This window comes from Malaya genurostris, chromosome 3, assembly GCF_030247185.1.
Source record: "Malaya genurostris strain Urasoe2022 chromosome 3, Malgen_1.1, whole genome shotgun sequence".
Classification (NCBI taxonomy): Eukaryota; Metazoa; Arthropoda; class Insecta; order Diptera; family Culicidae; genus Malaya; species Malaya genurostris.
Window position 1 is genome coordinate 172,670,717 of NC_080572.1, and position 13,918 is coordinate 172,684,634.

The 13,918-nt window shown below is 40.0% G+C and overlaps 2 protein-coding genes across 3 annotated transcripts in view; one reads left to right on the forward strand and one right to left on the reverse strand.

Moving 5' to 3' along the window:
* LOC131433655 (CUGBP Elav-like family member 4) overlaps nt 1-13,918 on the forward strand; it is an 807,399-nt gene that overhangs the window by 15,647 nt on the left and 777,834 nt on the right. The gene's annotated exons all lie outside the window — the stretch shown is intronic.
* Nucleotides 919-7,748, reverse strand: LOC131434107 (uncharacterized). The gene is made up of 3 exons (XM_058600752.1): nt 6,194-7,748; nt 3,115-4,748; nt 919-1,914 (listed from the first exon to the last, which is right to left on the reverse strand). The coding sequence occupies exons 1-3, from the start codon at nt 7,746-7,748 to the stop codon at nt 919-921; spliced, it is 4,185 nt and encodes a 1,394-aa protein (XP_058456735.1).

The following is a 13,918-nucleotide window of genomic DNA, read 5'->3' on the forward strand; positions in this document are numbered from 1 at the left end:
ATTCAATAAACAAGTTCAAAGTTGCCGTTTTCAGCCGTTCGTTTATTCTTCCTTCAGAAAAAAGAATTTCCCAACCGCTACAGTCAAACAATCATTCTGAAATTTCCACAGAATAATCTGAACTAATTTTCTAAGAGATTGTCAGTTGGGTTTTTTTATATTCGTCACCGTTTTTGGGAAAATCAGATTTGAAGCGTGAAAATAGCCCTTTAAAACGCCGTAAAACACACTGCACTATGGTTTGAAACGGGAAATTAGTGTGACAAAAATATTTTCACTATTAAATATTAGTTTTTTGTAGTTGTGGTCTTCACAAAAGTTGTTTGTTATCAAATGGCGCTCCTTTTGATATAAAATATTACTAGTGTTGGGGCAGGATTTCACTTCGGGAACTTTTCTTTGCAGGAGTATCTTCGAGACGATAATCAATATGCGATTGAAAACAGTTCGGGTTTATTATGCCAATCTCAGTGGCACACGGAGCGGACAGGCGGGTTATCAAAGTGCGTTTCACTTAAAACCACTTAATTATTTTAACAAACAAAACGTGCGATTTTATCTAAGAGTTTATTCAACAACTGAAACTTCTTCATTGCCGATTGGCGGTATTTATCAATTTCTAAGCGGAAACAGTAAGAATATAATAACTACTACTAATTGAGAAGAGAGAAATCTGTATCCGAAAGTAAACAATTAATTTTCTCCCAAGCTATCTATATGTCGCAACTGAGGTAGGAAACAAAGAGCAAGCGATTTCTAAAATCACGGTGGATTGATTATTGATAACTGCTACACTGAACCGAACATAACCGGCCACCTTGAAATCTAATTTCAATTAAATTACTACTGATTACTAAACTACCGCTAATATTCAAAGTTAACATAAATCAAATTAATTCAAGTTTCATTAGTGCTGCCTTATTTGGAAACTGATTCTGGGACAAAGTCCTCCAGATTCGATGTGCAAGGCAGAGGGCATATCTTCGATACAGATCGCTTCAGTGTGCCAGATGAAGTGCGCAACGTCACGACACGGGTGACATGATCGGGACCTGGATGTATTTCCACAATGCGGCCGAGCGGCCAACGTGCCGGAGAAAGTGATTCGTCCTTGATTATCACTACAGATCCAACATCAAGATTAAACGGTCGAGGGTTGACTGTGTACTGCAATTGAAGTTGCTTTAAATATTCATTTCTCCATCTGTACCAAAATCTTTGAGCATAGGCTTGAATTCGCTGATATTGAGTTAGTCGATTAAGTGGAACGTGTCGGATGTCTGGTTCTGGCAATGGACGAATCATATTCTTAACGAGGAAGTGTGCCGGAGTTAAAGCTGATAGGTCGCTAGGGTCATCCGAAAATGGGGTGAGAGGTCGCGAGTTCATACAGCCTTCGATCATTGTCAGTACAGTGGCGAGTTCTTCATAGGAGAGTGTACTGCTACCAAGCTGCCGAACTAGATGCGTTTTAGCCACTTTAACCGCTGCTTCCCATAGCCCCCCGAAGTTAGGGGAACGTGGAGGGATCAGATGCCACTGGATGCCGTCCTCTGCAAGTTGCTTGGAGATGCGATTCTGTTCGGGTCCTGGTTGGAGCATATTGTACAGTTGTTGAAGACTGTTCTTTGCACCGATGAAATTTGTACCGTTGTCCGAGTACATATGGTACGGTTTGTTTCGTCGCCAAATGAAACGGTTGAGCGCCATGAGAAAAGTATTGGTAGATAAATCGCCAACTAATTCCAAATTAACGGCCTTCGTCGTAAGGCAAATGAACACGGCCACGTAACATTTCCTTGCTGCTGCTCTACGATGCGTTGGTTTCAGGTACAGAGGGCCACAATAATCAACACCAGTATGGGTGAAAGCTTCATTGGGGGTTACTCGTCCAATCGGTAGTTGTCCTGTTGGCTGTTGAATGGGGCGGGGGTTTGATCTAACGCATCTAAAGCATCTACGAATGACACTGCAAACTGCTCTTCGACCAGTGAGAGGCCAAAATTCATCTCGAACTACAGCCAGAGTCATAGTAATACCACCGTGAAGCATCTTGCGATGGTAAAAGTTGATGAGTGATTTGGTGAAAGGATGAAAACCAGGGATAACGATTTGATGTTTTATTCCGTACGGCTCGTCAGCAAAACGCAACCGGCCACCAACACGAATTAAACCTCGTTCATCTATGAATGGGTTTAATAAACGAAGAAGAGATTTCTTGTGCACATTTTTATTTTGTTGCAATAATTTCAGGTCCTCTGGGAACGATTCCAGTTGTACTAATTTAAGCAAAACTAATTTAGCGGCATCCACTTCTTTGACGGAAAGCACTTGGTCGGTTATTCTGTTAATCTTACTGCGAGCGTTTCGAGCAAATCTAAGACAGAAACCAGTAACATTCAAAAGACGTTGATACGATGAGTATCTCAAAAATAACGAGTCGGTTATTCTTTGTTCGACAACGAGAATAGTAGTCGGTTTCATTTCCATTTCTTCTGGACTTGTAGAGAAGCCAGAAAGGATTGATGAAGGCCACGCCACTTTCGCTTTAGACAGCCAACTCGGTCCAGCTGTCCAATGCTCACTACTCATTAGCTGATCGGGTGTAAGTCCGCGGGATACCAAATCTGCAGGGTTGTCTGCACCAGCCACATGGCGCCATCTTAATCCGTGAGTAGTTGATTGAATCTCCGCTATACGATTCGCGACAAACGTTTTCCATGTTCGGGGCGGAGACTTCATCCACTGCAGCACTATAGTCGAATCGGTCCAAAAATAGCACGCTTCGAACTTCATATCCAAGGCTGTTACTATCTTTGCCTACAATCTAGAACTGATCAATGCAGCGCAAAGCTCTAATCGTGGAATGCTCATTCGCTTTAACGGCGAAACCTTAGACTTAGAGGCTAATAGGACTACCTTGATTGTACCATCTGCTGCCTCCGATCGAACGTAAAGGCAGGCTCCATAGGCCATTTCAGACGCGTCAGAAAAACAGTGCAATTCAGCACTGCATAGCCTTGATGTAAATACGTATCGATCAATGCGGTAATTGCTTAAATTGGGAAGCTGCTCACAAAACTGTAACCATTGCAGCCGAAAATTTGGAGTTACTTCATCGTCCCAATCTAAAGCCAACAACCAAAGATGTTGCAATAATATTTTTGCCCGAACAATAACGGGAGCCACTAAACCTAGTGGATCATATAGCTGCGCTATAACAGATAGGACACTGCGCTTCGTCACCGGCTCATCCCTCAATGTTATGGATACATCAAACCGAAATTTATCGGATGCTGGTTCCCAATTGACACCTAAAGTTTTGATCGTCTCATCTGGTGCAAAATTTCGAGCGGTATCCGTCCAGAGGAGTTGTTTAGGCAAATCGCTCAAAACATCCGGTGAGTTGGAGCTCCACTTTCGAAGACAAAAACCACCCTTGTATAAAAGTTCGTTTAGTTCATTGCGTAACTGGATCGCTTCTTCGACGGAATGTTCTCCGCCGATGAAATCGTCGACATATAAACAGTTTTTCAATGCTCTTGTGGCTTTAGGAAACGGTGCACCATCATCGTCGGCAAGTTGTTTTAAGGTCCTTGTAGCTAGAAACGACGACGGAGCGAGACCATACGTAACGGTACCAAGCTCATATGTAGCTATGGGTTGTGAATCATGGAATCTCCAAAAAATTCGTTGCAAACGACGGTCTTCTGGATGCATCGAAACCTGGCGGTACATTTTTTCGATGTCCGCCACCAACGCAATCGGGAATTTACGGAATCGTAATACATTAGTAATCAATTCGTCCTGTACGACGGGCCCAACCAATAGGGCATCATTCAGTGAATGACCGGTTCTTGTTTTCGCAGAACCGTCAAAGACGACACGCACCTTTGTGGTAGAGCTTGCAGTCTTTATTACGGGATGGTGCGGTAGATAGCAGGCGTCAGGACCATCAAGGTTGTCTTCAGAAATTTCGTTCATGTGACCCAACCGAATGTATTCCGACATAAAGTCGTGATATTGCTGTTTTAAATCACGGTCCTTTTCTAATTTTTTCTCCAACCACTTGAATCGCTTGAAAGCATTTAGCTTCGATGCTCCGAGTAGTTGCGTGAAATTTTCCTTTTTCGGCAAGCGTACAATATAACGCCCATCAGAATCACGTGTTGTGCTTTCATTGAATAAGTCCTCACATTGCTGTTCAGCAAGCGAATAATTAGATGAACTACATTCTTCCACTGACCAAAACCGTTCTAGCAACTCATCTACGGGCATAACTGTCGCCATATGACAAGTTATTGGTGCTTGATGAGTATTTTCTTCGCCGAGGCCCATCTTTCCTGTGACTAGCCAGCCGAACATAGTATCAACTAGCATAAGACCTTTATTAGCTAAACGGAATCGGCCCTCAAGTAGCAGTGAATAAAAATGACCGGCTCCGATGATCATATCGACTCTCCTTTTTACGTTGAACTCGGGGTCAGCAAACTGAAAATGTTCGGGTATTTCCCAGTTGGGTGTGATAATTGAAAACGGTGGGGTGTCGTTGGTAACTTTCCGTAGTACGAGGAAATCTAACACTTCCTTATATGGAGATACTCTAGAGCGTATTTCAGCGCGTATTTGGTACTTCGAATTGGTAATAGTACCATCCACTCCAGCGATTGGAACATTTACGATTTTTCGGGGAAGATGCAGTTGTTGACACAGGCGCTCGCTGATAGCGTTTGGCTGTGATCCTGTGTCTATCAGGAATCAGGAATCAGAACAAATTGGCTCAAATGGCACGTTCCCCTTGATATTTGGAGATTTGTGCCTTGCCATCAATTTGTTTTTAGCATCATTTTCCCGATATATAAGAGGGAAGGATTGAAAGAAAATGGTAAGGGTTGGACTAGGAGGATGGGAAAAATTGACGACACAAAAACACATAAAAGCAGAAGTAAATTCTGCACCTCTAAGGGATGCTGAACAATCTGCTGAGGATCACATTTAGTGGAAGCAGAAGGAAATTCTGAACCTCTACGAGGTCCCGAACAGTCTGCTGTTAATAAAACCTCCAACCCCCGAGAGGATTTAGAGATCTTACAAAAGCGACACCATTCTGCACTCTCGAAAGAATGCAGAACGACTCGCAGTATGTACGAGCAGAAGTAAATTCGGTACCCCCCAAAGGATGCCAAACAATCTGCTAAACCCTATTTGAGGTGAATACAGAAGGGATTCATTCACTCCAGGAAGAACGATGAACCCTTCTGACTATAGCTCCTTACCACATTGGGTGAGAAACGAGAGAATATCCTTCAATTTTAGCTCCGCATACACAGACTCAACCATGTATGGAGGACCAAAAACCCGGATACGTAGCTGCGTCAATGCGGGACAGTTACATATCAGATGATATGAAGTACCATAATCGCATTTACACAAATCACACGAATAATACTCAGCACGTTGAATAGTAGCCATGTGATAATTGAGTTTGCAATGTCCAGTGAGCTCTGACCAGAATACTTCAATGATACTTGGAGATATGCAGTAGACACTTTGACATTTTCAGATTCAAATCTGGTAGAAATGCTTTTGTCTGAGCGCAAGTTTGCAAGCTGCGCCAGTAGCTGGCATGTTTGGATGCAGCCCAAGAACGTATCTTGTGCTTTATCCAACTAGTTGAAAGTGGTAAAGCTGGTTCAGGACCAACGAAATCATTCGTTGCACCAGCTCTAGCCAACTCATCAGCCCATTCATTTCCAGTAATACCAGAATGGCCGGGTACCGATAAGAAGTAAACAGCATTTGAAATGCTGAGGTCTTCAATTTGAGTTCGACATGCGATCACTAGATTCGACCGTGAGTCATTCGAACTGAGTGCTTTTAAGGCTGCCTGACTGTCGGAACAAAAATAAATACGTTTACCACAGATCCTCTGCTGAAGTGCCGATTGTACTCCACACAGAATTGCGTAGATTTCTGCTTGGAACACAGTACAGTATCTACCAAGTGAATGAGACTGCTCCAGCCTCATTTCACGATAGTAGACACCAGCACCAGCACGACCATTCAACAGAGAACCGTCCGTAAAACAAACTATGTGTTCATCAAGTTGTCGTTCCAGACAACCAGACAACCATTGGAGATACTCTAGAGCGTATTTCAGCGCGTATTTGGTACTTCGAATTGGTAATAGTACCATCCACTCCAGCGATTGGAACATTTACGATTTTTCGGGGAAGATGCAGTTGTTGACACAGGCGCTCGCTGATAGCGTTTGGCTGTGATCCTGTGTCTAACAGAGCTCGGGCAATATGTTCCTGACCATAGGCGTCGACGACCAGCAGGACGACAGTCGACAGAATAACGTTTCCACTTTCCACATATACAGGCTTAGATAGATTGAATTTTCCAGCCGGTTGAGTGGCAATAGTTGAAATAATCTGAGATGAGCTAGTAGAAGTGTTACTATTAGCTTGACTATTACTGGGCAACTGATTAGTGGTAAACGGTCCGGGATGAATCATTGAGTGGTGGCGCTTGTTGCAGTGCTTACAGTGGTATTTTGATCGGCATACACGAGCGAAATGATCGCTCCGAAAACAGTTGCTGCAAAGTCCTTTGTCTGCTACTACTTTCAAACGTCCCTTCACGTCAAATCCGTTAAAGATAGGACAATCCATTATTGAATGCTTGTCCTTTTCGCAGGCAGGGCATAACGGAAATGCTTTGGGAACAGCTGCTGCCATGGCATTGGAGTTGATTCGGGGTTGAAAAGATTTTTTGTTTCCGGTATTGTAATTAGTACATCTAGCGTTAGAATGTTGTGGGCGGTTGATGAGAATTGTTTCTAGCACACGGGTTCTCTTCTGAAGGAATTCTATCATCTTAGTATAGGTTGGCTGATCATCTGCTGATACGGATTCCTCCCATGCTTGTAACGATGCATCATCCAGCTTGTCCTCCAGTAGTTCCATCAGTATAAAGTCTAAATGTTCAACAGATTCACCAAGTTGCTGCAGCACTTTCGTATGGTGCTGGAAGTCATCAATTATTTTGTGCAAAGCATTAACCGAATTATTTGGGATTTTAGGGTATTTGAGCAGAGCGCGAATGTGCTTCTTTCTAAGAATAACCTTGTTTGAATAGCGTTTGACAAGTGTCTCCCAAGCTATTGCATAGTTTGCTGCAGTAATAATAATTGATTGAATCAAACTCGATGCTTCTCCTTTCAACGACGCTCGAAGATAATGAAATTTCTGGACGCAGGAAATTTCCGTTGAAGAATGGATCATGGAGACAAATGTGTCATGGAATGTCAGCCAGTTGTTGAAATCTCCATCAAACTCGGGTAGAGTAATCGTTGGCAACTTTACATTTGTCAAGTTAGATGAGATGGGACAGGCATTAGCAGTCGAACTTTTAGCTACTGGTACAGGAACGGTTTGTGGTGATTTAGATAACAACCCAGCTTTTAAACGAAAATATTGTTCCTCTATAGCCGCTCTACACTCAAGATTCGCGGTTACGAATTTTTCGCTGTCGTCGAATGCCTCATATTCAGATTGGATCATCTCAAACGTCTCGATAAGCTTATCCAAACGTTCGAGCCGGATGGGAACCTCGTGTTGATGTTGGGTTGGATCAAAATTCATCAAAAATTCATCCATTCGCTTCAGAGCTTCGATGATGTTCCTTCGTTTTATCTCTTTCGCCTTCATTTTCTTCTCGCTCGGTGCTTTAGCCGCCTGCATCACTCGGAGACAATGAGATCTCGTATCGCTAGAATCAGATGAGACCCAGGAAGTACCGCAAATAAACTTGTAATGAGATTGGAATGGTACTCACCTGGTACCCCTTCCAAAGAGGCCTTGTATATTATAAAAAAAACTCAGCAACACCAGAGCTAAGCAGATCATGCAGTTATAGTGGCAGCAGCAATGAACTAGTGACGTTGTTCGTATTTTGAGGTTACGTGTATCCGTGTGATTGGTGATTCCAATGAGGCCTTGTAATCGTTTCAGTGATACTGGCACCGAAACTGATAGCAGTGATCGCAACGTGGTTGAGGTTAAGTCAATTTAACGGGTCGGGACGGGTGCTGTAGAAATCCTGGTCACGGCACCAAAATGTTGGGGCAGGATTTCACTTCGGGAACTTTTCTTTGCAGGAGTATCTTCGAGACGATAATCAATATGCGATTGAAAACAGTTCGGGTTTATTATGCCAATCTCAGTGGCACACGGAGCGGACAGGCGGGTTATCAAAGTGCGTTTCACTTAAAACCACTTAATTATTTTAACAAACAAAACGTGCGATTTTATCTAAGAGTTTATTCAACAACTGAAACTTCTTCATTGCCGATTGGCGGTATTTATCAATTTCTAAGCGGAAACAGTAAGAATATAATAACTACTACTAATTGAGAAGAGAGAAATCTGTATCCGAAAGTAAACAATTAATTTTCTCCCAAGCTATCTATATGTCGCAACTGAGGTAGGAAACAAAGAGCAAGCGATTTCTAAAATCACGGTGGATTGATTATTGATAACTGCTACACTGAACCGAACAACTAGGGTGGTCCTTATTTAGATTGAAATATGATATCTAGCTTTCTTAATTGAACTCAAAAATGATTTTATTGTACAATAAAGTTATAGGAAATTTTACTTTAAGCAACTTTGCTGAGAAAAGCACCTCTCTAGCTTTTCATTTGACCGAGTTACATCAATTGTCCCGGGTAAGAGTAGGGTGGCTCCCGAAAAGTTGATTTTTTTGTTCTAACTTTTTTGTGAAACGTTCTATGGAAAAGTTGTCTTCAGAAGAGTTGTTGAAATAAATATTGCGCATAATTTTGCTGAGTAAAACTTTTTCATATGAGCTACCAGTAAAAAGTTATGATTGTTTTTTCATCAAAAACTAGTCAACCTTCAAATATCAAAATTCATTAGATGCCAGAACGATAAAAATGTATCCTTTGCGGCTACTGAAAGTTCATAATATAAGTAAACATTTAAGAGAAAATTGGGAGGGTGTTTTTCTTTCAACTCATTTAAATTAGTCTTAAAAATACCTTGAATAAACTCAAAAACATTGCATAACACTTAAACGCCGTAACGTATCAACATACTTCCTTCAGCAAAATAATAGTATCAAGTTAGCCCTACAAGTGTTCCATACATTGTCCATTCGAGAAATGAGACACACAAAAACTACAGCCGAAAATAGATTTTTTGCTGAACAATTTTAATTAATTTATTACCAAAATAACTGATTCAATTGATTTTGATTCCGTTATCGTAATGATCGTATCGTTAACATTCAAAATAAAACATAAGACAACAGTTGATTACGGTTTGGTATGTATTGAATAAATTAAGCAATGAATTATTCTAATTATTATCTAAAACTAAACATTTTGCTTGTTCGGGTAAGTCTTCTGAACTTCTCCTATTTTGTTTGTTCGACAATGCCAAGATAGGGTCTGAAGGTAACAGCAGCCTTTTAAAAACATCTTCAATGTTCGCGATTCTGCTGAATTTTTTAACATGGTTTACTAAGCATACCAATAGGTAAAATTGCGTGTCTAATTATCGTGGCTCCATGTATCAACAATTTATGAGCAGTTGGTGATAGTGGATACCAGCCATACAACGATACATACAACGCTCGTATTTTCTCAGTGTAACTTTGGAATTCGTCGATGTTTATCTTATCGGCTATTGATTACACTGAGAATAACGTGAACTCCTTCCAACAGTGTTTCATCAAGGCCTGTTATATCTGCTGTTTCTTTCCACTTCTTGAAAAATTTCCGGGCCGTGTTTCCGTCGTTGGAATTACCTCCTGATGGCAATGGCTCACCGATACGTAGGCCCAAATGTTCTCTAAACGCAGTTTTTATATTTGTATCCCTTCCCTTCACGGTCTTGTTCAGTTTGCTAACACGCCAGGTGGGGGTTTTCATACGCAATTCTTGAATGATATACTGTAAAATGTCCTTATTACTTCTACCAGCAATCATTAAATCCGTTAGCTTTTTGTAAGACAAAGCACTTCCTGAAACCCAAGTAAATCATTAGTTTGTTAAAATGAGTAGATTGTATTTATTCTAACCAAAACTCATTGTGCGTGGTTTTCCGGTTGTCACAGGCTATTCGGTACACAAGTGGATGAGAAAAAAGGCTTCTCGGTACGATTTGGTTAAAAATATTTGCGTTTCACTAACTTGCACCAGCTTGTTTGAGCTTTGGTTGTCAAGATAATGAAAATTTCTGTTGATATATTTATCATGGCCTCTACTTCGGAATAACCATATTACACAGTGTCTCTGTTGCTTAAGCTCAACTGAATAAGTTATTTTGGTAATAAATTAATTAAAATTGTTCAGCAAAAAATCTATTTTCAGCTGTAGTTTTTGTGTGTCTCATTTCTCGTATGGACAATGTATGGAACACTTGTAGGGCTAACTTGATACTATTATTTTGCTGAAGGAAGTATGTTGATACGTTAAGGCGTTTAAGAGTTATGCAATGTTTTTGAGTTTTTTCAAGGTATTTTTAAGACTTATTTAAATGAGTTTAAAGAAAAACACCCTCCCAATTTTCTCTTAAATGTTTACTTATATTATGAACTTTCAGTAGCCGCATAGGATATATTTTTATCGATCTGGCATCTAATGAATTTTGATATTTGAAGGTTGACTAGTTTTTGATGAAAAAACAATCATAACTTTTTACTGGTAGCTCATATGAAAAAGCTTTACTAAGCAAAATTATGCGCAATATTTATTTCAACAACTCTTCTGAAAACAACTTTTCTATAGAACGTTTCACAAAAAGTTAGAACAAAAAAATCGATTTTTCGGGGGTCACCCTACTCTTACCCATTGATGTAACTCGGACAATTGATGTAACTCGGTCAAATGAAAAGCTAGAGAGGTGCTTTTCTCAGCAAAGTTGCTCAAAATAAAATTTCCTACAACTTTATTGTACAATAAAATCATTTTTGAGCTCAATTAAGAAAGTTAGATTTCAGATTTCAATCTAAATAAGGGCCACACTAGTAATATTTCATATCAAAAGGAGCGCCATTTCATAACAAACATCTTTTGTGAAGACACCAACTACAAAAAACTAATATTTAATAGTGAAAATATTTTTGTCACGCTAATTTCCCGTTTCAAACTATAGTGGCACTGGCCTCAGCCCTTAAAGACTAAAGTTTTATCCAAGTAAGTTTAATAAGTTATAAATGTTACATAGCGTTGCTTTCGTTACTTTTTTGTAAGTTAAAGGCGTGAAGAAGTGTTACATGCGTTATTTTTTGTAAGTTAAATGCGTTACCAAGCCTTACTGGCGTTACTTTTTCGTGAGTTATAGGCGTTACAAAGCGTGACATGCGTTACTTTTTTTGTGAGTTATAAGCGTTACGAAGCGTTACATGCATTACTTTTTGGTAAGTTATAGGCGCTACGAAGCGTTACATGTGTTACATTTTTGTAAATTACAAGCATCAAGTAACGTTATTTTCGAGAATTAAACATGATGAAGCGTTACATGCGTTACTTTTTGTAAGTTATAAATTTATTAATTTTTAGTTGTTTTGACGTAAAACCGCCATAACTAAGTTCAGTTTTGCAATGACTGAGCGGAAACATATATTGTAGAAGCCAAATGAATGAAAAACTAACACAAAAGATGATTTATTGGAAAAATGCGTTCTTATGCATTGCGGAATGCGTTCTTATGCATTCCGTGCATACGCGCTACCATTTCGCCACTCTGAATCTTGTTTTAGTCACTCGAAAACGCCAGTCAGTTTCAATTCCGGTTTCTACTTAGCAAATATCACTGTTGTGAAACATATGGAACAAGAAACTTGTTGCATATCATACAAGAAAAGGTCGCTTTTCCAATCGCATAATCGTTGCGAGAAGAGGTAATAAATTCAGTACTAGAGCAATGTTTGCTACTTGGGTATCTACTAATATGACTTATAAATTTAGAAGATGTTTTCCGTTCTCCACGAATCGGTTGTGCTGCTCTAAGCAGTGAATTCTCGTCATTTAAAGTAGGAATGTGAATGATCTCAGATTATTTGGCATCATTTCAAGTCTTGTGGATTGTTGTGCTATATAAATATTTAGAAGATCTTAACAATGCGTTACAGAAATAACATAACAGTAAATGTAAAGAAATGTTATACAAAAACTTTTCCTCGGGCACAGTTACAAGTTTAATTTGAATGAAAAGATTGAAGTGTCTGTTTAAAACGCCGGTAAAAGGCATATCGAGAATTAAGTACAAAAGTAATCTTCATTATCTGAGGGCCTCTCCCGAAACGAAATGTTGAGTACGGGCCTGGTGCTTGGCATCGTGAAAACATTTACTGAAATATGTTGAACACAACAACCAACGTTCTTCAATAAATAAGAGTATCTGATAATCTGGTATTAAATGAGCATCTGCTAAAAACGGACTGTAAGCTAAATTTGTAAATTCAGTTATGATATTAAAAATTTCAACCCGGTTTTACTGAAAGCCTTAATAGAAAAACACTTATCAAAATTACCAATTGGAAGGTTTATTGATTTGTTCTTTAAAATTTACCAGCCAATCAAATGCAAAAAGAAATTATTAGTCTTGTTTAGAGGAGCTGTATGTTCATGAAAATAACTGACTCGAAAAATACTAGTCACGGTTAATAACAACTGATAGTACCGTTTTAAGATTCTTCTGCAGCTTAATCACATTCGAGTACACATTACTATGAAATTATGCTGAAAGCACCGACTGTAGTGAACCATGAAATGAAAGTTTAATAACACCCGCTTCCTCGAAGCAGTTACCGAAATAGTTGCAGATGGGAAAACATTGCCACCGAGCAAATCGCAGTGGAAACTCGCAGCTCGTCTTGCTTTGAATCATAACCCTCTTATCGCAAAATTAGATTTGCAATTTATGCAGTGTCTCAGCAACAAAGTTCTGCACTCTATTTTATTTTTCTTCTTGTTGTGAAACATTGAAAACCTAATAATTCTCATCTCCCGCTGTCTGCTCTTCACCGAATATTTATATAACGCGAATTTGCCCGGTTGGAACAAGCAAAAGCTCCAAGAAACAGTCGAGATCTCGACTTAACAAGAAAAAAAAAGGGCGAACCCGAGCTGAGGCAAGGAAAAATAAACAAAACGACCAAGTAAAATGGAATAAAAGCCCGTAAAATGGGTAGGAGTATGCAGTTCGGTATAATAAAGCTTGTTCGTTGGAAACCATAGAGTCAACATAAGAGTACCTGAGGCCAAGAAGCCGTATCCTAAAATTATTGTTGTATCATGTTTAAGAGCCCCCAAGCCAGCGGAGGGCATCCGAATATGTGTTTGTGCCTGTGCATTCACCCGTCTGTTGGCGAGCAGGAGCACATTTTCTTCTGCTGGTTTGAGTCCCATCACAACATGACCCTGGCGGAAGAAGGTTCGCTTCACTACCATCATTTGCTCATTTTGACAACGGAGCATTCTACGAAAGTAACCCATCGCAGTTGGCTGCTACGTCGTGCATCATGTTTATTGGAACGGCATTTTCTAAGAAGGTTTTAACATCGTTTTATGCTTTCGAGAACGAGACCACTGAGAGATGAGTTACATCGGCGATGGCACGGCCAAAGGAAAAACGAAAAGGATAAGACGCATGGTACCAGGCAATGCGGTCGACTCCTTCCCCCTACACGTAAATCAAATGCAAAAAATGCAACCAGCAACAAATAGAAGCGGTTGAAGAAGGATCGTGTGCATTGGCCGGGGGGCTCACCTTCGTACTCTGTTGCTCCTTTTTTTGCTTTTTTTGTTTCGTTGGCGACGGAACCAGTCTTGACTGAGACTTGCTGTTTGTGAAACAAAAGAAGCATCCTAAAATAGATACCG